This window comes from Plectropomus leopardus, chromosome 13 (assembly GCF_026936395.1).
Source record: "Plectropomus leopardus strain MGB_pleo_1.0 chromosome 13, ASM2693639v1, whole genome shotgun sequence".
Taxonomy (NCBI): Eukaryota; Metazoa; Chordata; class Actinopteri; order Perciformes; family Serranidae; genus Plectropomus; species Plectropomus leopardus.
In genome coordinates, this window is record NC_142188.1 from 3,024,014 (window position 1) to 3,050,033 (window position 26,020).

General features: G+C 36.6%; 1 protein-coding gene across 1 annotated transcript in view; it reads right to left on the reverse strand.

Moving 5' to 3' along the window:
• Positions 1-26,020, reverse strand: part of epas1b (endothelial PAS domain protein 1b) — a 95,743-nt gene that overhangs the window by 28,379 nt on the left and 41,344 nt on the right. The window contains exons 5-11 of the mRNA XM_088086203.1: positions 24,227-24,345; positions 22,465-22,667; positions 19,578-19,684; positions 15,472-15,619; positions 14,962-15,170; positions 13,730-13,950; positions 13,273-13,380 (exon numbers count right to left, since the gene is read on the reverse strand). Of these exons, the coding sequence (XP_087942329.1) occupies positions 13,273-13,380; positions 13,730-13,950; positions 14,962-15,170; positions 15,472-15,619; positions 19,578-19,684; positions 22,465-22,667; positions 24,227-24,345 (1,115 nt within the window). The remainder of the gene's footprint in view (positions 1-13,272; positions 13,381-13,729; positions 13,951-14,961; positions 15,171-15,471; positions 15,620-19,577; positions 19,685-22,464; positions 22,668-24,226; positions 24,346-26,020) is intronic.

Below are 26,020 nucleotides of genomic sequence, written 5' to 3' on the forward strand. Positions count from 1 at the left end.
AACATTGAAAATCACGAAAATATGGCATGTCAAAAAAATGACCTAAAAAGCAAGGCTATAGTAAGGCAAAAATGTCAAAAAAAGACAATTCTCAAAAACAGCAAAAAACAGCGGGAAACTGCTTAAAATAGTGTGCCGAGAAACGCCATTGCATTGAATGTTGTTAAAAACGTTGAAAATCACAAAAATATGGCATGTCAAAAAAATGACCAAAAAAGCAAGGCTATAGTAAGGCCAAAATGTCAAAAAAAGACATTTCTCAAAAACAGCAAAAACAGCGGAAACTGTTTAAAATAGCGTGTCGAGACACGCCATTGCACAGAATGTTGTTAAAACATTGAAAATCACGAAAATATGGCATGTCAAAAAAATGACCTAAAAAGCAAGGCTATAGTAAGGCAAAAATGTCAAAAAAAGATAATTCTCAAAAACAGCAAAAAACAGCGGGAAACTGCTTAAAATAGTGTGCCGAGAAACGCCATTGCATTGAATGTTGTTAAAAACGTTGAAAATCACAAAAATATGACATGTCAAAAAAATGACCAAAAAAGCAAGGCTATAGTAAGGCCAAAATGTCAAAAAATGACATTTCTCAAAAACAGCAAAAAACAGCGGGAAACTGCTTAAAATAGTGTGCCGAGAAACGCCATTGCATTGAATGTTGTTAAAAACGTTGAAAATCACAAAAATATGACATGTCAAAAAAATGACCAAAAAAGCAAGGCTATAGTAAGGCCAAAATGTCAAAAAATGACATTTCTCAAAAACAGCAAAAAACAGCGGGAAACTGCTTAAAATAGTGTGCCGAGAAACGCCATTGCATTGAATGTTGTTAAAAACGTTGAAAATCACAAAAATATGACATGTCAAAAAAATGACCAAAAAAGCAAGGCTATAGTAAGGCCAAAATGTCAAAAAATGACATTTCTCAAAAACAGCAAAAAACAGCGGGAAACTGTTTGAAATAGTGTGCCGAGAAACGCCATTGCATTGAATGTTGTTAAAAACGTTGAAAATCACAAAATATGACATGTCAAAAAATGACCAAAAAAGCAAAGGCTATAGTAAGGCAAAATGTCAAAAAAGACATTTCTCAAAAACAGCAAAAACAGCGGGAAACTGTTTAAAATAGCGTGTCGAGACACGCCATTGCACAGAATGTTGTTAAAACATTGAAAATCACGAAAATATGGCATGTCAAAAAAATGACCTAAAAAGCAAGGCTATAGTAAGGCAAAAATGTCAAAAAAAGACAAGTCTCAAAAACAGCAAAAAACAGCGGGAAACTGTTTAAAATAGTGTGCCGAGAAACGCCATTGCATTGAATGTTGTTAAAAACGTTGAAAATCACAAAAATATGACATGTCAAAAAAATGACCAAAAAAGCAAGGCTATAGTAAGGCCAAAATGTCAAAAAATGACATTTCTCAAAAACAGCCGAAAACAGCTGAAAAGTGTATGAAATAGCTTGCTGAAACACACCATTGCATTGAATGTTGTTAAAAATGTTAAAAATCACGAAAATATGACATGTCAAAAAAAATGACCCAAAAAGCAAGGCTATAGTAAGGCCAAAATGTCAAAAAAAGACATTTCTCAAAAACAGCCGAAAACAGCTGTAATGTGTATCAAATAGCGTGCCAAGACACGCCATAGTGAACAATGTTGTTAAAACTTTAAAAATCACGAAAATATGACATGTCAAAAAATGACCAAAAAGCAAAGGCTACAGTAAGGCAAAAATGTCAAAAAAAGACATTTCTCAAAAACAGCAAAAAACAGCGGGAAACTGTTTAAAATAGCGTGTCGAGACACGCCATTGCACAGAATGTTGTTAAAACATTGAAAATCACGAAAATATGGCATGTCAAAAAATGACCTAAAAAGCAAGGCTATAGTAAAGGCAAAAATGTCAAAAAAGACAATTCTCAAAAACAGCAAAAAACAGCGGGAAACTGCTTAAAATAGTGTGCCGAGAAACGCCATTGCATTGAATGTTGTTAAAAACGCTGAAAATCACAAAAATATGACATGTCAAAAAAATGACCAAAAAAGCAAGGCTATAGTAAGGCCAAAATGTCAAAAAATGACATTTCTCAAAAACAGCAAAAAACAGCGGGAAACTGCTGAAAATAGTGTGCCGAGAAACGCCATTGCATTGAATGTTGTTAAAAACGTTGAAAATCACAAAAATATGACATGTCAAAAAAATGACCAAAAAAGCAAGGCTATAGTAAGGCCAAAATGTCAAAAAATGACATTTCTCAAAAACAGCAAAAAACAGCGGGAAACTGCTTAAAATAGTGTGCCGAGAAATGCCATTGCATTGAATGTTGTTAAAAACGTTGAAAATCACAAAAATATGACATGTCAAAAAAATGACCAAAAAAGCAAGGCTATAGTAAGGCCAAAATGTCAAAAAATGACATTTCTCAAAAACAGCAAAAAACAGCGGGAAACTGCTTAAAATAGTGTGCCGAGAAACGCCATTGCATTGAATGTTGTTAAAAACGTTGAAAATCACAAAAATATGACATGTCAAAAAAATGACCAAAAAAGCAAGGCTATAGTAAGGCCAAAATGTCAAAAAATGACATTTCTCAAAAACAGCAAAAAACAGCGGGAAACTGCTTAAAATAGTGTGCCGAGAAACGCCATTGCATTGAATGTTGTTAAAAACGTTGAAAATCACAAAAATATGACATGTCAAAAAAATGACCAAAAAAGCAAGGCTATAGTAAGGCCAAAATGTCAAAAAATGACATTTCTCAAAAACAGCAAAAAACAGCGGGAAACTGTTTGAAATACTGTGCCGAGAAACGCCATTGCATTGAATGTTGTTAAAAACGTTGAAAATCACAAAAATATGACATGTCAAAAAAATGACCAAAAAAGCAAGGCTATAGTAAGGCAAAAATGTCAAAAAAAGACATTTCTCAAAAACAGCAAAAAACAGCGGGAAACTGTTTAAAATAGCGTGTCGAGACACGCCATTGCACAGAATGTTGTTAAAACATTGAAAATCACGAAAATATGGCATGTCAAAAAAATGACCTAAAAAGCAAGGCTATAGTAAGGCAAAAATGTCAAAAAAAGACAATTCTCAAAAACAGCAAAAAACAGCGGGAAACTGCTTAAAATAGTGTGCCGAGAAACGCCATTGCATTGAATGTTGTTAAAAACGTTGAAAATCACAAAAATATGACATGTCAAAAAAAATGACCAAAAAAGCAAGGCTATAGTAAGGCCAAAATGTCAAAAAAAGACATTTCTCAAAAACAGCAAAAAACAGCGGGAAACTGTTTAAAATAGTGTGCCGAGATACGCCATTACATTGAATGTTGTTAAAACATTGTAAATCACAAAAATAAGGCATGTCAAAAAAATGACCCAAAAAGCAAGGCTATAGTAAGGCCAAAATGTCAAAAATGACATTTCCCAAAAACAGCCGAAAACAGCTGTAAAGTGTATCAAATAGCGTGCCAAGAAACGCCATGGTAGACAATGTTGTTAAAACTTTAAAAATCACGAAAATATGACATGTCAAAAAAATGACCAAAAAAGCAAGGCTATAGTAAGGCCAAAATGTCAAAAAATGACATTTCTCAAAAACAGCCGAAAACAGCTGAAAAGTGTATGAAATAGCTTGCTGAAACACACCATTGCATTGAATGTTGTTAAAAACATTGTAAATCACAAAAATGAAGCATGTCAAAAAAATGACCCAAAAAGCAAGGCTATCGTAAGGCCAAAATGTCAAAAAAAGACACTTCTCAAAAAGAGCAAAAAACAGCGGGAAACTGTTTAAAATAGCGTGTCGAGACACGCCATTGCACAGAATGTTGTTAAAAACGTTGAAAATCACGAAAATATGACATGTCAAAAAAATGACCAAAAAAGCAAGGCTATAGTAAGGCCAAAATGTCAAAAAAAGACATTTCTCAAAAACAGCCGAAAACAGCTGTAAAGTGTATCAAATAGCGTGCCAAGACACGCCATGGTAGACAATGTTGTTAAAACTTTAAAAATCACGAAAATATGACATGTCAAAAAAATGACCAAAAAAGCAAGGCTATAGTAAGGCCAAAATGTGAAAAAAAGACATTTCCCAAAAACAGCAGAAAAAAGCTGAAAAGTGTATCAAATAGCTCACCGAAACACACCATTGCATTGAATGTTGTTAAAAACGTTGAAAATCACAAAAATATGACATGTCAAAAAAATGACCAAAAAAGCAAGGCTATAGTAAGGCAAAAATGTCAAAAAAAGACATTTCTCAAAAACAGCAAAAAACAGCGGGAAACTGTTTGAAATAGCGTGTCAAGACACGCCAGTGCACAGAATGTTGTTAAAAACATTGAAAATCACGAAAATATGGCATGTCAAAAAAATGACCTAAAAAGCAAGGCTATAGTAAGGCCAAAATGTCAAAAAAAGACACTTCTCAAAAACAGCAGAAAACAGCTGTAAAGTGTATCAAATAGCTCGCCGAAACACACCATTGCATTGAATGTTGTTAAAAACGCTGAAAATCACGAAAATATGACATGTCAAAAAAATTACCCAAAAAGCAAGGCTATAGTAAGGCAAAAATGTCAAAAAAAGACATTTCTCAAAAACAGCAAAAAACAGCGGGAAACTGTTTAAAAAAGCGGGTCGAGAAAAGCCATTGCAAAGAATGTTGCTAAAACATTGAAAATCACGAAAATATGGCATGTCAAAAAAATGACCTAAAAAGCAAGGCTATAGTAAGGCAAAAATGTCAAAAAAAGACAATTCTCAAAAACAGCAAAAAACAGCGGGAAACTGCTTAAAATAGTGTGCCGAGAAACGCCATTGCATTGAATGTTGTTAAAAACGTTGAAAATCACAAAAATATGACATGTCAAAAAAATGACCAAAAAAGCAAGGCTATAGTAAGGCAAAAATGTCAAAAAAAGACATTTCTCAAAAACAGCAAAAAACAGCGGGAAACTGTTTGAAATAGCGTGTCGAGACACGCCAGTGCACAGAATGTTGTTAAAAACATTGAAAATCACGAAAATATGGCATGTCAAAAAAATGACCAAAAAAGCAAGGCTATAGTAAGGCCAAAATGTCAAAAAATGACATTTCTCAACAACAGCAAAAAACAGCGGGAAACTGTTTAAAATAGTGTGCCGAGAAACGCCATTGCATTGAATGTTGTTAAAAACGTTGAAAATCACAAAAATATGACATGTCAAAAAAATGACCAAAAAAGCAAGGCTATAGTAAGGCCAAAATGTCAAAAAATGACATTTCTCAAAAACAGCCGAAAACAGCTGAAAAGTGTATGAAATAGCTTGCTGAAACACACCATTGCATTGAATGTTGTTAAAAATGTTAAAAATCACGAAAATATGACATGTCAAAAAAAATGACCCAAAAAGCAAGGCTATAGTAAGGCCAAAATGTCAAAAAAAGACATTTCTCAAAAACAGCCGAAAACAGCTGTAATGTGTATCAAATAGCGTGCCAAGACACGCCATGGTAGACAATGTTGTTAAAACTTTAAAAATCACGAAAATATGACATGTCAAAAAAATGACCAAAAAAGCAAGGCTATAGTAAGGCAAAAATGTCAAAAAAAGACATTTCTCAAAAACAGCAAAAAACAGCGGGAAACTGTTTAAAATAGCGTGTCGAGACACGCCATTGCACAGAATGTTGTTAAAACATTGAAAATCACGAAAATATGGCATGTCAAAAAAATGACCAAAAAAGCAAGGCTATAGTAAGGCCAAAATGTCAAAAAATGACATTTCTCAAAAACAGCCGAAAACAGCTGAAAAGTGTATGAAATAGCTTGCTGAAACACACCATTGCATTGAATGTTGTTAAAAACATTGTAAATCACAAAAATGAAGCATGTCAAAAAAATGACCCAAAAAGCAAGGCTATCGTAAGGCAAAAATGTCAAAAAAAGACATTTCCCAAAAACAGCCGAAAAAAAGCTGAAAAGTGTATGAAATAGCTCGCCGAAACACACCATTGCATTGAATGTTGTTAAAAACGTTGAAAATCACGAAAATATGACATGTCAAAAAAATGACCAAAAAAGCAAGGCTATAGTAAGGCCAAAATGTCAAAAAAAGACATTTCTCAAAAACAGCCGAAAACAGCTGTAAAGTGTATCAAATAGCGTGCCAAGACACGCCATGGTAGACAATGTTGTTAAAACTTTAAAAATCACGAAAATATGACATGTCAAAAAAATGACCAAAAAAGCAAGGCTATAGTAAGGCCAAAATGTGAAAAAAAGACATTTCCCAAAAACAGCAGAAAAAAGCTGAAAAGTGTATCAAATAGCTCACCGAAACACACCATTGCATTGAATGTTGTTAAAAACGTTGAAAATCACAAAAATATGACATGTCAAAAAAATGACCAAAAAAGCAAGGCTATAGTAAGGCAAAAATGTCAAAAAAAGACATTTCTCAAAAACAGCAAAAAACAGCGGGAAACTGTTTGAAATAGCGTGTCAAGACACGCCAGTGCACAGAATGTTGTTAAAAACATTGAAAATCACGAAAATATGGCATGTCAAAAAAATGACCTAAAAAGCAAGGCTATAGTAAGGCCAAAATGTCAAAAAAAGACACTTCTCAAAAACAGCAGAAAACAGCTGTAAAGTGTATCAAATAGCTCGCCGAAACACACCATTGCATTGAATGTTGTTAAAAACGCTGAAAATCACGAAAATATGACATGTCAAAAAAATTACCCAAAAAGCAAGGCTATAGTAAGGCAAAAATGTCAAAAAAAGACATTTCTCAAAAACAGCAAAAACAGCGGAAACTGTTTAAAATAGCGTGTCGAGACACGCCATTGCACAGAATGTTGTTAAAACATTGAAAATCACGAAAATATGGCATGTCAAAAAAATGACCTAAAAAGCAAGGCTATAGTAAGGCAAAAATGTCAAAAAAAGACAATTCTCAAAAACAGCAAAAAACAGCGGGAAACTGCTTAAAATAGTGTGCCGAGAAACGCCATTGCATTGAATGTTGTTAAAAACGTTGAAAATCACAAAAATATGACATGTCAAAAAAATGACCAAAAAAGCAAGGCTATAGTAAGGCAAAAATGTCAAAAAAAGACATTTCTCAAAAACAGCAAAAACAGCGGAAACTGTTTGAAATAGCGTGTCGAGACACGCCAGTGCACAGAATGTTGTTAAAACATTGAAAATCACGAAAATATGGCATGTCAAAAAAATGACCAAAAAAGCAAGGCTATAGTAAGGCCAAAATGTCAAAAAATGACATTTCTCAACAACAGCAAAAAACAGCGGGAAACTGTTTAAAATAGTGTGCCGAGAAACGCCATTGCATTGAATGTTGTTAAAAACGTTGAAAATCACAAAAATATGACATGTCAAAAAAATGACCAAAAAAGCAAGGCTATAGTAAGGCCAAAATGTCAAAAAATGACATTTCTCAAAAACAGCCGAAAACAGCTGAAAAGTGTATGAAATAGCTTGCTGAAACACACCATTGCATTGAATGTTGTTAAAAATGTTAAAAATCACGAAAATATGACATGTCAAAAAAAATGACCCAAAAAGCAAGGCTATAGTAAGGCCAAAATGTCAAAAAAAGACATTTCTCAAAAACAGCCGAAAACAGCTGTAATGTGTATCAAATAGCGTGCCAAGACACGCCATGGTAGACAATGTTGTTAAAACTTTAAAAATCACGAAAATATGACATGTCAAAAAAATGACCAAAAAAGCAAGGCTATAGTAAGGCAAAAATGTCAAAAAAAGACATTTCTCAAAAACAGCAAAAAACAGCGGGAAACTGTTTAAAATAGCGTGTCGAGACACGCCATTGCACAGAATGTTGTTAAAACATTGAAAATCACGAAAATATGGCATGTCAAAAAAATGACCTAAAAAGCAAGGCTATAGTAAGGCAAAAATGTCAAAAAAAGACAATTCTCAAAAACAGCAAAAAACAGCGGGAAACTGCTTAAAATAGTGTGCCGAGAAACGCCATTGCATTGAATGTTGTTAAAAACGTTGAAAATCACAAAAATATGACATGTCAAAAAAATGACCAAAAAAGCAAGGCTATAGTAAGGCCAAAATGTCAAAAAATGACATTTCTCAAAAACAGCAAAAAACAGCGGGAAACTGCTGAAAATAGTGTGCCGAGAAACGCCATTGCATTGAATGTTGTTAAAAACGTTGAAAATCACAAAAATATGACATGTCAAAAAAATGACCAAAAAAGCAAGGCTATAGTAAGGCCAAAATGTCAAAAATGACATTTCTCAAAACAACAAAAAACAGCGGAAACTGCTTAAAATAGTGTGCCGAGAAACGCCATTGCATTGAATGTTGTTAAAAACGTTGAAAATCACAAAAATATGACATGTCAAAAAAATGACCAAAAAAGCAAGGCTATAGTAAGGCCAAAATGTCAAAAAATGACATTTCTCAAAAACAGCAAAAAACAGCGGGAAACTGCTTAAAATAGTGTGCCGAGAAACGCCATTGCATTGAATGTTGTTAAAAACGTTGAAAATCACAAAAATATGACATGTCAAAAAAATGACCAAAAAAGCAAGGCTATAGTAAGGCCAAAATGTCAAAAAATGACATTTCTCAAAAACAGCAAAAAACAGCGGGAAACTGTTTGAAATACTGTGCCGAGAAACGCCATTGCATTGAATGTTGTTAAAAACGTTGAAAATCACAAAAATATGACATGTCAAAAAAATGACCAAAAAAGCAAGGCTATAGTAAGGCAAAAATGTCAAAAAAAGACATTTCTCAAAAACAGCAAAAAACAGCGGGAAACTGTTTAAAATAGCGTGTCGAGACACGCCATTGCACAGAATGTTGTTAAAACATTGAAAATCACGAAAATATGGCATGTCAAAAAAATGACCTAAAAAGCAAGGCAATAGAAAGGCAAAAATGTCAAAAAGACAATTCTCAAAAACAGCAAAAAACAGCGGGAAACTGCTTAAAATAGTGTGCCGAGAAACGCCATTGCATTGAATGTTGTTAAAAACGTTGAAAATCACAAAAATATGACATGTCAAAAAAAATGACCCAAAAAGCAAGGCTATAGTAAGGCCAAAATGTCAAAAAAAGACATTTCTCAAAAACAGCAAAAAACAGCGGGAAACTGTTTAAAATAGTGTGCCGAGATACGCCATTACATTGAATGTTGTTAAAACATTGTAAATCACAAAAATAAGGCATGTCAAAAAAATGACCCAAAAAGCAAGGCTATAGTAAGGCCAAAATGTCAAAAATGACATTTCCCAAAAACAGCCGAAAACAGCTGTAAAGTGTATCAAATAGCGTGCCAAGAAACGCCATGGTAGACAATGTTGTTAAAACTTTAAAAATCACGAAAATATGACATGTCAAAAAAATGACCAAAAAAGCAAGGCTATAGTAAGGCCAAAATGTCAAAAAATGACATTTCTCAAAAACAGCCGAAAACAGCTGAAAAGTGTATGAAATAGCTTGCTGAAACACACCATTGCATTGAATGTTGTTAAAAACATTGTAAATCACAAAAATGAAGCATGTCAAAAAAATGACCCAAAAAGCAAGGCTATCGTAAGGCCAAAATGTCAAAAAAAGACACTTCTCAAAAAGAGCAAAAAACAGCGGGAAACTGTTTAAAATAGCGTGTCGAGACACGCCATTGCACAGAATGTTGTTAAAAACGTTGAAAATCACAAAAATATGACATGTCAAAAAAAATGACAAAAAAAGCAAGGCTATAGTAAGGCAAAAATGTCAAAAAAAGACATTTCCCAAAAACAGCCGAAAAAAAGCTGAAAAGTGTATGAAATAGCTCGCCGAAACACACCATTGCATTGAATGTTGTTAAAAACGTTGAAAATCACGAAAATATGACATGTCAAAAAAATGACCAAAAAAGCAAGGCTATAGTAAGGCCAAAATGTCAAAAAAAGACATTTCTCAAAAACAGCCGAAAACAGCTGTAAAGTGTATCAAATAGCGTGCCAAGACACGCCATGGTAGACAATGTTGTTAAAACTTTAAAAATCACGAAAATATGACATGTCAAAAAAATGACCAAAAAAGCAAGGCTATAGTAAGGCCAAAATGTGAAAAAAAGACATTTCCCAAAAACAGCAGAAAAAAGCTGAAAAGTGTATCAAATAGCTCACCGAAACACACCATTGCATTGAATGTTGTTAAAAACGTTGAAAATCACAAAAATATGACATGTCAAAAAAATGACCAAAAAAGCAAGGCTATAGTAAGGCAAAAATGTCAAAAAAAGACATTTCTCAAAAACAGCAAAAAACAGCGGGAAACTGTTTGAAATAGCGTGTCAAGACACGCCAGTGCACAGAATGTTGTTAAAAACATTGAAAATCACGAAAATATGGCATGTCAAAAAAATGACCTAAAAAGCAAGGCTATAGTAAGGCCAAAATGTCAAAAAAAGACACTTCTCAAAAACAGCAGAAAACAGCTGTAAAGTGTATCAAATAGCTCGCCGAAACACACCATTGCATTGAATGTTGTTAAAAACGCTGAAAATCACGAAAATATGACATGTCAAAAAAATTACCCAAAAAGCAAGGCTATAGTAAGGCAAAAATGTCAAAAAAAGACATTTCTCAAAAACAGCAAAAAACAGCGGGAAACTGTTTAAAATAGCGTGTCGAGACACGCCATTGCACAGAATGTTGTTAAAACATTGAAAATCACGAAAATATGGCATGTCAAAAAAATGACCTAAAAAGCAAGGCTATAGTAAGGCAAAAATGTCAAAAAAAGACAATTCTCAAAAACAGCAAAAAACAGCGGGAAACTGCTTAAAATAGTGTGCCGAGAAACGCCATTGCATTGAATGTTGTTAAAAACGTTGAAAATCACAAAAATATGACATGTCAAAAAAATGACCAAAAAAGCAAGGCTATAGTAAGGCAAAAATGTCAAAAAAAGACATTTCTCAAAAACAGCAAAAAACAGCGGGAAACTGTTTGAAATAGCGTGTCGAGACACGCCAGTGCACAGAATGTTGTTAAAAACATTGAAAATCACGAAAATATGGCATGTCAAAAAAATGACCAAAAAAGCAAGGCTATAGTAAGGCCAAAATGTCAAAAAATGACATTTCTCAACAACAGCAAAAAACAGCGGGAAACTGTTTAAAATAGTGTGCCGAGAAACGCCATTGCATTGAATGTTGTTAAAAACGTTGAAAATCACAAAAATATGACATGTCAAAAAAATGACCAAAAAAGCAAGGCTATAGTAAGGCAAAAATGTCAAAAAAAGACATTTCTCAAAAACAGCAAAAAACAGCGGGAAACTGTTTAAAATAGCGTGTCGAGACACGCCATTGCACAGAATGTTGTTAAAACATTGAAAATCACGAAAATATGGCATGTCAAAAAAATGACCTAAAAAGCAAGGCTATAGTAAGGCAAAAATGTCAAAAAAAGACATTTCTCAAAAACAGCAAAAAACAGCGGGAAACTGCTTAAAATAGTGTGCCGAGAAACGCCATTGCATTGAATGTTGTTAAAAACGTTGAAAATCACAAAAATATGACATGTCAAAAAAATGACCAAAAAAGCAAGGCTATAGTAAGGCCAAAATGTCAAAAAATGACATTTCTCAAAAACAGCCGAAAACAGCTGAAAAGTGTATGAAATAGCGTGCCAAGACACGCCATGGTAGACAATGTTGTTAAAACTTTAAAAATCACGAAAATATGACATGTCAAAAAAATGACCAAAAAAGCAAGGCTATAGTAAGGCCAAAATGTCAAAAAATGACATTTCTCAAAAACAGCCGAAAACAGCTGAAAAGTGTATGAAATAGCTCGCTGAAACACACCATTGCATTGAATGTTGTTAAAAACATTGTAAATCACAAAAATGAAGCATGTCAAAAAAATGACCCAAAAAGCAAGGCTATAGTAAGGCAAAAATGTCAAAAAAAGACATTTCCCAAAAACAGCCGAAAAAAAGCTGAAAAGTGTATGAAATAGCTCACCGAAACACACCATTGCATTGAATGTTGTTAAAAATGTTAAAAATCACGAAAATATGACATGTCAAAAAAAATGACCCAAAAAGCAAGGCTATAGTAAGGCCAAAATGTCAAAAAAAGACATTTCTCAAAAACAGCAAAAAACAGCGGGAAACTGTTTGAAATAGCGTGTCGAGACACGCCAGTGCACAGAATGTTGTTAAAAACGTTGAAAATCACGAAACTATGACATGTCAAATAAATGATCCAAAAAGCAAGGCTATAGTAAGGCCAAAATGTCAAAAAAAGACATTTCCCAAAAACAGCCGAAAACAGCTGTAAAGTGTATCAAATAGCGTGCCAAGACACGCCATGGTAGACAATGTTGTTAAAAGTTTAAAAATCACGAAAATATGACATGTCAAAAAAATGACCAAAAAGCAAGGCTATGGTAAGGCCAAAATGACATTTGTGCATAATGTTGCATAAAAGGCCCAAAACACCAAAATATGGCATGCTGAAAAAATGACCCAAAAGCTACTATAGTATGGCCAAAAATGTAAAAAAAAATGACGTCCCAAATCAGCTGAAAACTGCATAAAATGGCGTGCTGAAACACGCCACAGCATAGAGTTTTGCAAAAACTGCCAATGCACCTTAATACAGCATGTCGAAAAAATGAATACGAAAAAGTAATACTACGGTATGGCGAAAAATGTCAAAATATGTCACGTCCAAAAAACAGCATTTCTGTTTAGTTTTGAGGACATAATATACTGTGATAGTTTTCCATGATTTTGGTGGACATGTCCCATGTCTTTCATGACGACATGATTCTGTCTCGTCACAGTTTTGTACCTATAAAATGTTGATGACGAAATATTTTTGTCTGTGCAGCAATATCCCACTTCATATTCCTTCTACCTCCAGATTCTGTTGTGTTTCTGAACATTTTATATTAATATAAAATATTTTGGTTTCTGAATAGCACATTGTTTTATGTGTGATTATTTTGGCTATTCTTCAAAACTTAGTAATAGTTTATATAACGGTACTATATTGCGTTGCTTAACAAAAAAGGGCTTTAAAGGGACTCATTTCTACGCGTTGTATCATGCATATGTTAAACAAGCTTTTTTCAATAAGGAAGTGATGAGGAAAGCACGGTTTTCTGTCAGATTCAGTTATCACCGCCTCATAAATCAAACTAATGGACTGTTCACAGTGTGGCAAAGTTTCAGACAGCGTATTCACGGGAAACGCACCTCAGTGTTTGCAGGACTGTCGTCTTCCTCTGTCAGAAAAAGCTTCTCTGTCAGCTCCACCTTCAGGTCACTGTCCACTGAGCCGTAGTAGTCACCTGGGCTGCTGGGCTGCACAGACGGAGGGAGGATGGACGGGAGCACGCAGACAGGAACGAGATGAGGAGCACAGAGAAAAAGGGATAAAATGTAAGAGAAGGAGCAGTGTCAAAAAGAAAATGACAGACAGAAACAAAGAGCGGGAGATGAGTCCCGACAAAGGGCCTATTCACTGCACAGAGGCTTCCAAATATCCACCCCCGTTATTCTCACACACGCTGCCCACAGCGAGTGACCTTCTGCCCCCCAGGCCTCACTGCACAATGACGGAACAAACTCTGAAACAAGCACAACCGGTCGCTCGCTCACTAACTAATTACTCCTTTCAGTATGACATTCACGCTCTCGGTCTCGTCCTCACCGTGGAGCAGCTGCTGAGGCTCGGCGTGGCGCTGCCCGGTGGCGGGTTCTGCTGTACAGTGAATGTACCCGACATGTTCGCCATGTCCCTTGGAAGTGATGCCGGAGGGGCCAGTTTGTGGCTCTCGCCGGCCCAGGATGGAGGGCCTGGAGGGGGCATGGCTGCGGCGGATGTCTGGGTGTATCCTGCAGGCTGCTGGGACTCGTCAAACTGAGGGCGATCTGAAGAAAGAAGCAGAAAAAAGAGTCGGACAGAGACAAGATGAAGAATTAAACTGCCATGTGGGAAAGAGGGGTGACGAGATACTAACAAGATATTAATAAAACACTTTTATGCAAAAATGGGCTTGTCTTGCAAATTTTGGTGAAATTAGTTGAGGTAAAAGCAATACAAAATTTCAAAATATTTAATGACTATCTAAAATGTGAGGAATATCTTAAAAATGCTGATGCATCATGGACTTGTATGCACTTCATATTCCAGTTAACCATCCTGAACATTAGTTTAACCCCAGGAGGTTTTAGTAATTTATGTTGAGAGGGAGAGGTATCAATATTAATACGCCATTTGAAATCGTGTAAAAAGTCATAGAAAGGTAAGTCACATGAAAAATAATGAAAAAAAACCCATCATAGTAGAACGTGTCATAAAAAATGATGAAACTATAAAATCATAAAAACAGCATCATTGTATAGTTTTCTGTCGAAAATCCTGAAAAACGTCACAGTTTAATGTGTTGTCCAAAAGGATGACAAAACTTCATATTATAGTATTTTGTAGAAAGTCGTGAAAAAACATCAAAGTATAGTATGTCGTCCAAAATTATGAAAAAGTCCCTGTACAGTATGTCTTCCAAAATAATGGAAAAATACATCATAGTATGTTAACCAAAATCATGAAAAATATCATGGTAGAGTCTTTTGTCCAAAATCATGAAAAGAGTATCACATGCCATCAAAAATCATGAAAAGTCACAGAAGTATGTTGCCAAAAAACACCAAAAAATAGTCATAGTATAATGAGCCAACAAAAATAATGAAAAAATGTCACAGTTGAGGACGTTTTTTCACCAGTCAGGATGAGACAAAGGCTGTCTTTGGACACGTCAGATCTCTAGTTTGACTAACTGAGGTAAAACTCTCATGATCGTATGGAAATTTCTGTGAAATCAGAGAGCCGTTTGGTTTTGATCACCATCGTGAAAGCAACAAGTGACACAAGTCAAAACCGACCGAAGTCCAGAGTGATGATTGTGTCTCCGGGAGTCGGAGCCAGCTGGGCGAGGTCCTCCGGCTCCTCTTTGAGTTTGGTGAAGAGGGCTTCTCCCGGCTCTGCCGTCACGCCGGCACCTCCTGCGCTGAAGAAGCTGCTCATGTGATGCGGCTTGAACAGCGACTCCGTCTGCTTCAAGGAGAAGATCATCGATTTCTCCTCGATGTCGCTGGTTTGGAGACGGAGCGCAGACAGAGTTTGAGTTTGTGTGCAGAGAAGACGGCAATATCACATCGTGCACTTCAAGGATAACATCTGTGTTTTTTACCAAATTTTTACATTTCTCTGTTTTTTTATTTTATATTTGAAATAAATAAAATAAAAATAAAAATTTTCACTTTTTTATCGCGTGTTGCATGAACGTCCATACATCTGCTACATAAATAAAAACTTTAAGAATTCATCCTGATTTTCACATTAACATCTTTTCACCTGCTATTAGCCGGAAAGCGTAGTTTGACGGTACTCACCTGAGGACATAGTTTATGCACACGATGCACTGGGGCTGCGAGTTGCGGCTGTTATAAATAACGGTCCCCTGCGTTTCCACCCAGACGTAGCCGCCGTTCTTAGCCAGCATACGATACTGACTGCTCACGGCCTGACCCTTGGAGCACACTGCAGAGAGAAAGAGTGAAAATTAAGACAAAAGCGATGTGTTTGGCGTTATCGTATTCGGTAACTGAAGAAAGTGTAGGTATGAACTGAGCCGCATTGTATAATGCTGACAAAAAATGCTTCATCATGAAACTCTTTTTGAATATTGGCATACCGTTAGACAGATTGTATTTTATTTTAGGAACAATCCCAGATGAAACTGTGGATAAGAAAAAAGATTTGTTTGCTGCGTTTCCTTTTATTGGTGGCAAAAAAATAAATAAATGATAACACTATCTCTGCTCCGGTAATTATGTATTTCAGGTCACCAAGGTCCTGAACTAGTTTCATGTATTTTTATATTTTATGTCACTGTACTGACTTATGTTCCTGAAACGCCTGTGCAGAAGCACATATCAGCATGATGTTTGCCAAACTGATGTATCTCCATGCAGCATTAAGTATTAAAGATCTACAGCTGCTCCAAGGTTTGAACAACACACTTTATTTTCTCATTATTTCTGCTGATATTATATCTTTATTTATATTATTTTTGCTGTTTATCCTGTTCACTCCCGGCTGCTGTAACAATGCAAATTCCCCAACTGAAGGAATAATAAAGGATTATCTTCCATATTCCTCTGGCCACTTTAATAGAGGTCTGTGGGAGTTAAAGGTTTTGATAACTCTAGCGTATCATTTTTCAGTTTTGCAGCATTGCAGCTCAGACTTGATGTATTTTGTGTATTTGTTTTGTGCGTGGCTGTGAAATCAACCACACAGATTTTGGTCAGCGCCGGAGAGTGGGATGTTTGACTTCGAGCTGAGAGGGAGATGTTTCTGGCTGAGCTCCAAAGTTCAGCGCTGGCGTGGGAAAGGAGCAGAGCCGCGGTCAGAGAGTGTACATAAGGCCAGTGACTGTGTGTGTGCGCGTGTGTGTGTGTGTGTCTGTGTGTGTGTGTGTCAAGCATGTGTGTGTGTGTGTACGCGAGTTGAGGAAGCTCAGGGCAACATTACATGTAGCAGAGAACGCCGTTAGCATGTGCTGATCGACAGGCTGGTCACGTTGGTCGTGAGAGCGGGTCGCCTGTGTGTGTGCGTGTGTGTGTGTGTGTGTGTGTGTGTGTGTGTGTGTGTAGATAGAGAAGCCTTTATCTCAGCAGATTTCAGCCCGCTAGCGACTGTAGACAGACGATTAAGACCAGAAGTAAAGGAAAACAAATTCACTCCCGAAACACTGAATCTGCAAACATCACAAAAACAAATCATCTGACAATCTGTGTCCTAAGATCTGAGCGGCCGTTAACACGGCAACCGCTCTGACATGAAATGTTACACTCTTGTTGTGATTTGGCCTTTCGATCACACGACAACGGTGTCTTTGGGGTCTGAAAATGCAAACTTCCAGAGTGTCATCTTTTCTGTCGCCGTGTAAACTGGCGACGCGGATCCTGTGAGAGCGGTGACATCACAGCTGAACTTTACACGAATTAACGAGCAGGAGGACAACAATAACAAAAAGAGCCGCGTTTGTGCTGCTGACTCTACTGAGTTTATTAACGCTGTCGGTTGTCGTGCGTGCTCGCCATCGTCTTCCTGTTTGTTTATACTCGCCGCTCTGCGGCAGAGCGCCTTTGTATGTGCAGGATCGTGGTATTTTTCAAAGGTGCGTCTTTTCAAAGTTACACCGCCAACTATTGGCCTGCCATGCATACTGCAGTTTTTGGTTGTTTTTGTGAACTCGTGGATCGTTTTCACGATGTTATCATATGAACGCAGATTTTTTTAAACGTAACGACTTTTCTGTTTTCAGCAGGGCCGTTCTCGTCGAAACGTGGTCTTAGTTTCTGTCATTTCCTTCGTCTAGTTCTTAGGTTTCAAAATATAGACAATTATTTTCTATAAATTCCTAAATGAATGATGTATACAGTATATTTAGTTAGAAAAAATAATTTTAAAAACCCAAATCTGAAAATTGCATTACCAATATGATGAGTTGGTATCAAACCAATATCATTACAAAATAACAGACTTTAGCAGCGACCTCCGAACTCATTGACTCTGTTTGTAAAAAAAAAAACAACTACTCTTTATCAAATTAAAAGCACTTACACTCAAAGATCTGATCGATTTAAAAACCATTAAGACAGTTCGGCAACTTGAAATTTCCTGGTTTCTAACTCATAATTACGGCTTTGGAAAAAAGTTCATGAGCTTGTAACATGTAAATACGGTAAATACGATATTTCTGAGGAGCACATTAATGCAGCATAAGTCGGATTACTTTTGTTATTTTTTTAATCTCTGTGTGTTTAACGATAACACATCGGAAAAGTTCAGCTTCTTCTGCTAAAAGTAAAGATACTGAAAAAAAGAAACATTTTGGCTTTAAAAGTTACGAATGGTCTTGCTGTTTTAGAAAATAAGAGCGCTGCAATACTGCATGTAAAAAGGATGGACATTCACACACATGCACCCATGCGCACGTGCGTGCACACACACGCACACACATACATATTAAAATTGTGTTGGTGTTTTTTTTAATTATCGCTTTTTCCTCTTATATTGCGACGGCTGTTCAGAGCTTCTAAGGATGCAGTTCTGTCAGTGGAGAGAAAAGCCACGACAATTCAAACACACACACACACACACACACACACACACACACACACACACACACACACACACACACACACACACACAGTGTCATTAGAGTGTAATAGAGGCCACCTGGTCCCCTGCTCGGTGTGTTTGTGGCAGCAGATGTGCAAACCTCATCAGACCATCAACGGCTTAATTTAATAAAGACCAGACATCTTAATACCGCACCCCTGCTCTGTGTACACACACACACACACACACACACACAACTAGGAGCTGAAAAAATAAGAGGGAAAAAAAACCGACTTGATTCCTTCAAAAATCGCCACTGCAATTGTTATTTGTCAACTAACGTAGAAAAGCTTTATTAATGAGCTTGTTGTGCAACACATGATCAATATTTCCGTATGGACCTGATCTACTTTTCTAAGGGATGCGGGTGATTTCAACATCACCTGCATTAGTCTGTAATAATAACAGCTGAAATTAACTTCTGTTTTTTATGATGTCGCTACTCTGGATGGTTTTTTGGGATTTTTTTTTTCACAGGAAAAGCTGTTAATCTACCTGATGTTTAATGATTTATTTTAATCAGTTCAGAGTGAAACAGGGTTGCAACGGCATATGATTTTCACGGTACAACAAAAAAAGTGATATAGAATAAAAATCGCGGCTTCACCTGCTGAAGAAAAGTTTTACAGGCAAAACTTGAACGTACACGAAGGTGAGATTATCCACACGGCTGCTTTTTTTCAGTATCGGAGATAAGCAACAACACAGTTAAATAAGTTTAAGTTCAGAACAAAAGAGTTTAAATAAATAAATCTGCAGTTATTTAATTTGACTCTTGTTCTCTTTTCACATATTTATTTATTTTCATTGTTTTTATTTTTCTCTCTCTATATATATGTGTGTGTGTGTGTGTGTGTGTGTGTGTGTATTTTTTAAAGTAAATACACACAAAAAATACTTACACACCTTATAAAATACTAAGAAAAAAAATTAAAAATAAAGAAGAGTACAGTTAATATTTGTGCTTAGCTTAAAAATACTTTTTAAAAAATGTTTAAAAATACTGCTAAAATAATAAATTACAGAAGAGCACAGTCAATATAAGTGCTTACCTTAAAAAATACAAAAAAAGTTTAAAAAAATACTACTGAAAAATGTACAGAAGAGCACAGCTATTATTTGTACTTAAATACTAAACTAAATACTACTAAAAAACTTTAAAAATACTACAAAAAATAAATACAGAAGAGCACACTTAATATTTTATCACCCGCCTCCCCCACTGCAATGGTAATCCAAACCGAACGGGTTTGTGTGTGTGTGTGTGTGTGTGTGTGTGTGTGTGTGTGTGTGTGTGTGTGCTTACAGTTGTGGTGGCTCTTTGTGACGCTGTCAGAGTCCAGGGCGTGGTAAAAGTCGTAGACTGAGCGACCCAGAAGATCCTCGGGAGTGTAACCCATCAACTCTGTTACCCTGCAACACACACACACGCACACACACACACACACACACACACACACACACACACATTTAATAACGCACAGGATTTTCATGTCGTTAATCTGAAATTTTCCCTCCTTTCTGAACTTCAAAAGGCTTCACACACGATTTGGAAATCAAACAGAGAGGCGAAGAGTCTTCCAAAAATAAGAATTGTACAAACTCTCTGTCTCCGCGGCGTTTCTGGGAACGGCTAATCTCTCGCCGTCACTCTTGTCACGAGTTTGTTAATGAGGATTTTGTTACCGGCTCACCTCATTTTTTAAAAAAAACCTTTTTATTTCCTTTCATGCATTTTGGCGCAGTTACCTCTGAACGCTCAGATGCATTAAGTTTCATAATGTTTTTTGAGCGTAAAAAATAAATACTTAAATTTTCGGCTAAACACCAAACACACTTGGAGTGGTCTCTTCCAAACAAACTGAGCTGTGAGAACAAAATCCAAAGCAACAACAGGAAATGACCCCTGAACACAAAGTTTAAACAGAGACCGAAGAACGTAAACTGAAGAGTGCAGACAAATTCTTCACGCTTTGTCTCAATTAAAGAGGCTTTAATGTGATTTTATTCGACTTCGTAAGCCACCAAAATCTGCCATTCTGGCACCATTAAAGTTCTTATGCGTCAATATCTTTCCAGTTTTGTGCCACACACTGTAAGTTTCAGAAGGTTGACTTTATTCCCGAAATTTTATTTCTACTTTTTTCTCTTCACGTTTTGATTTTTTTGTTGTCATTGTGTTTCAACATTATTCTCCACATTTTGACTTTTTTCTCAGCGTGCATGATGAAAAAAATTTTTTCCTCCTCTCAAAAATGTTTCGGCCCTAATCGTCTTCCGTAGTTTTCATCAGGACTTGACATTAATCTAAATCTAAATTAAATTAAGGTGACAGATTCCTGAAATTAAAAAAAAATCCAGTTCTGCTGTCACGATAGCTTTAATGTCTTTAATGTTATTATATATAATGGAAATTATTAATAATAATAACAATAGTGGTTGACATCAAAAGACATAATAAAACCTGCATGTAAAAATAAAATAAAATCAGAACAGAATACATAAAATCCACTTGATAATAATAGTAAAAGTAAGTTAAAATGAGGATAAAAACTGAATGCACAGAATGCATATCATAAGGAATTGACATTATTGATGTGATTTATAAAAATAAGGCTAAAATAGAGTGTGTAATATATTTATTAAACTATCCATTATTATATACAAATGAAAAGCTCAAGCCCTGGTTATCGATCTCATTAACTACTAATAATCGATATCGGCACTAAATAACCAGTATTGGTTGATAGTAACATCACATACTATAACTTTGATTACGATAATTATGAGTTTTAAGGATTGAAGACGTCAGATTTCTCCTGGACAAAGCCTCTCATTCTCTCTTTTTCCTGTAAACGAGAAGTATTTTTCTTCCTTTCTTCCTGTCTTTTTTTTGTCTTTTCTTTCTGTACTCGACCTGTCCAACTGCCAGACATGAGCTGAACAAACTTTCTGTCCTTCTGTCCCTAATGAGTCCAACTCCCCGCTGAGCCGGGGGGCTGAAACCACCTTTAACAAACTCATTTGTGTAATTGGAGAGAAGATTTGGGCGACTATCAAACTGCACCAATAAGGCGAGAAAGAAAAACGGGTCCTTGATAGCGGCTGTGCGTGTAACAGAGTTGACATCATCGACCGTGTCGCAGAGATGATGACATAAGAGTCCTCCGGTACAGAATGTGAGAGCTGAGCGGCGGGGATTGGGGGGGGGTTCGTGCCCGAAAACAATCGCATCTAACGTGAAAACGCCCTGAGCGACGGCGTGGAGACAGCGGAATGTGTTTGCAGGCTTGTCCACTCGTGTCTCTGCACTCAGAAACACTTGGCAGCGTCTGATGATGTCGTGACAGCATCTTATTAAAGTATTAATAATTCACTTCTGGCTTACGTTCCCCACTGACGTCTCTGCCAAGTCAAACCGACTCTGTCAACACGCTGCAATCAGTCAGGACGTCTCTTGAGTGGAAGTCGTGCTGCACTTTAAGGATGGTGTTTTAACTGGCGGCCGTCCACGGCGTGAAGCTGCTCTGTTGAACTCTACTGTTTTTTTTACTTAAAGACACATTAAGGGCTGTAATTATTTTTCTGTTGAGTCATTTTTCAAGTGCATTTTCTGATTTCAGGCGCAAAAATGTGCTGATTCAACTTCTGCTGCCGGACTTTTGCATGTCATCTTCCACATGCCAGCGTCCGGGTGTCTCAGCTGGTTTGCTGATTGTCTCGTTTTTATGGTTTATTGAAGCGGACATTGACATTCATTTTAGTCCTTCCTTGTGGTAACTTTATTTTGTGTCCTTTTTGTGTTTTATATTGTTTCTTTGGATTTTGTTTTGTTTCACATTGTCCGTCTGTAACTTTGTTCTGCCTTTCTTGGCTAGGACACTAATGATGTCACAGTGACCTTTTGGATATAAAACGTCATCACCTTATAATCTATTTTTTAGACATTTGTGTGAAAAAAATCATAATTAACGTGAATTCCTGAGTTATTTTTGACCGCAGCTACTAAAAGTAAACAAAAGCTAGTAGGAACAATAAAGAAACATAAAGGACTGACTTTTTACTGTCAATTATTGACACTGTTTCCCTGCTTTTTCGTCATTTCTGCTGCCCTGAAAGTGCAAACGGCACAAATCTGTGTGTGTGTGTGTGTGTGCGTGCGTGCGTGCGTGCGTGCGTGCGTGTGTGTCTACCTCTCGTCACAGTAGGTGAACTTCATGTCCATGCTGTGTCTGCTCAGGAAGGTCTTGCTGTCCAGCGGCGTGTCGATGTTGGACGGGTGTGCGATGGGCTCGCACATCAGCACGGCGCAGGTGAGCGGCGGCTCTTTGAAGCCGCAGAGAACGCGCGGAGGGCAGCTGTTGTACATCTTCAGGTGTCCGGTGCAGTGCAGCACCTGGAGGAGCAGCAGGTGAACCAGAGGAAGTGACACAGTGCAGCAGCGACGGATGTCACCTGTCCTGTGATGTTTGCAGCTCAATTTGCGGTCTTAGTTGTAAACGTTTAACATCTTAACATGTATTGTTTTTAATAATATTAATTAATGGTGTATTTTTAATGTATTTGTTATATATTTATTTGTACATTAAAAACAAAACAGCAAATCATCAACAAAATAAAGGCAGATTGTGCAGGTGAGACACAGAGAACCACTAGAGGCTCATAAGAGAATCTCACCTCAAAATAAACTACAAAAGCAAATAAAGAATCCTAAAATACGAATTATTATTGTCATTACACTTCATAGTGGTCATGCTTTAGTTTCCCCATGTGACTATTTCATGTACTTCCTGATACTTTGCACTTTTTCCTGATACAAAATTCAAGAGTTTTATTGGCACTGGCATTGTTTTATATGTGATCATCCCCTTTATTAGATCTGCTTATACATAAAGTTATTTTTTTCACTCTTGATTTTACCTGCTTATGAGCTTAATTCTCTTTTACCTGAATTTTCTTGTTCATGAAATTGGATTTTTGTACTTGCACGCCCATCTGTTCATGTTTGCATTAATGTTTATTATTTGTGCTTTTTAATGTTCTTAATTTTGGTTGGGAGTTGGGGGTTGGGAGAAGGGCTACATGGGTTTCTGATATTTCATTTTTATTCTGTAAATCTTTTAATTAGGCTTAAGGTTGAAAAGTACTGTATAAAAAAGATTATTATTATTATTTATTCCAGTTTTTTTTACATAACTGGGAAGCAGATCACATCAGTTTCACTGGTTGTGTGATCATTAACAGAATAGCGAAGCAGAAAAAGTTATTTATTCATTCAGAGTTTGTTGTATTGTTTTTCCTTTTCTTTTAAATTGCTTGTTCTTAACCTCCTAATTTACAACAAAATCACGAATTTTGGAATTTTCTCAGATGTTTCGACTCTCCAAAAGGCTGGAGAATGCAGCACAGACTCTTGTTGCTTGATAATATTTTTAACATGAAAAATTAATACAAATAAAATTTAAATGTAACTGTTTCTGTTTGTTTTCTCATTTTCAGTGATTTTTTTAAACCTATGATGATCACGTGGGGAAGAAACTTCTCGGTGAAAAATCCTGTGATGTGAGCAGCTGACTTCAGGGCCTTAATTTTTAAAATAAAACATCTTCTAATACGTGTTTATTCTGGGATGTTTTTTACATAACTGGGAAGCAGATCTAATCAGTTTTACTGCTGCTGTAATCATTAACAGAATAGTGGAGCTTTGTTGTATTGTTTTGCTTTTTTTTTTCTTGATTTTTACCTCCTCAGACCTCTTATTCAAATTAATCAAACGCTTCTGTTCGCAATAAATTCACATATTAAAACCTGTGACATCGTGTACAGTTTACTGTACAGCCAATGTCTGTCATGAACAGATATTTGATATCTATTTAATGTATCATCTATAATCCTGCACACACTGCATGTGCAGATGTTGCAGATGTGTCGGCTCGCGGCTGCAGCGTCTCTCACCTTCCAGCTGGCTGACTTGAGGTTGACGGTGCGTCCTCTGTTGGTCACCGTGCATTTCATCCTCATGAAGAAATCACGCTCGGTACTCAGCTCTTTGCCTTTTTTACCGAAGCCGCTTCCTGAAAACGCAAACAGTCACAGGGAGGGAAAACGACACCGACATTACTCATTACTGCAGTAAAATGAACACGTTGCCCTGAAGTCATCGGCTGATTGTGAAAAAGCGTGAAAGAACATTAATATGAACCTGCATTAATATCACACGCACTCGCATCACTCTGTGCACAAAATGCGCTTTTATAAAATCAAGCATTAAAATGTATTATACATTATTATGATTTTCTTCTTTTTTTGAGTTTATTTTTTAACCAACACCAGCCCTAATCATAAATATCAAATTTTCATTAATTTAAAAAAAATGTAACCCTTTAAATGCCAGGTTTTTGACATGATGTCACTATGTTTTTAGATGAAAAAAAAAAATTATTTTCAATATACGTCATGCAAACTTTTAATGATCACAGTCTGGGATATGTCAATGAATTGCAGCCATGCCAAAATATGATTAAAAAAAAAAGCGAAAATGACAAATTCCAAGTCACAAGCCCAGAATGACACCCAGAAACAATGCAATGCATGTTTTTCTGCTTTGATGGCTGTGGGATCAAAAATGTCAGTTTGAATGGGTTTCAATGGAGCATTTTTTGACCTGAACAGTCTGAATGTAACTATTTAGTTTCCACAGTGTATTTTAGACTTATTGTAGGAGCTGAGCTGCAAATTCACTGATTACACTCAAATACACAATCTGGCCAAAATGTGAACACAGCCAAAATCATTTTAAAAACTGAAGAATAAGAAGTGTGTTAAAATGCTCCAAACAGCCACTAAGGCTTGAGTTCAATAATGTTTTCAGTCTTTTTTTGTGACAAAATTAAGAAAAAAAAATCAGTTAACTCTCTTCTTATCTGTTTTTCCCTCATGTGACCAGGAAAAGGGTCAAAGTTTAGCCTCGCTGACATCCCACAAACACACACACACACACACACACACACACACACACACACACACGCACACGATGGAAAATTAGGCCAAGCTGTTACATCACATGTCAGAGTTCAGCTCTGGAGCTGCAGCCACACAGAGCAAAGTGGTGAAGTGTGTCTTTTGTCAATCTCCGCACTCAACAAGTGTGTCTTTATCTCCATCTAAAGCTCCACTTTCACAAACAATGACTATTTAAAAAAAACAACAAATGATCCGGTCCTCACTGGAGAAAAATGTGTGTGTTGTGAAAGCGTATTGACGGGAAAGAGACTATAAAACACGCAGCGCGGCTCCACTTGTGTGTTTTGTGGCCGCCGCTGATAAGAGTAATCGACCGCAGTTTGGTGAGTGTGATTGTGAGCGTGTGCGCGACAGACGGAGCGTTTATTTTCGCATATAAAACTCAGTCAGTCGCACTCAGTATGAGTATGAGGCAGTGTGTGTGTGTGTGTGTGTGTGTGTGTACTTCTTTCTTACTTAACGCTCCCCTGCAGTGTATCGTGTGTGTGTGACTTTCTACACACATTGCAACAAACCTTGTCCACTATCAGCAACAGATAATACCCAGATCCTCTCTCTCAGCGTCTCCTCGTCCTCATGCTCACAGCTCTTATCATCGTTTTCTTTCCCTCGCCATTACACACACACACACACACACACACACACACACACACACACACACACACACACACTCCTCCGCTGTATCTCTCTTTAGGCTCCTCTCTATACGGTCTCTGACCTTCTGTT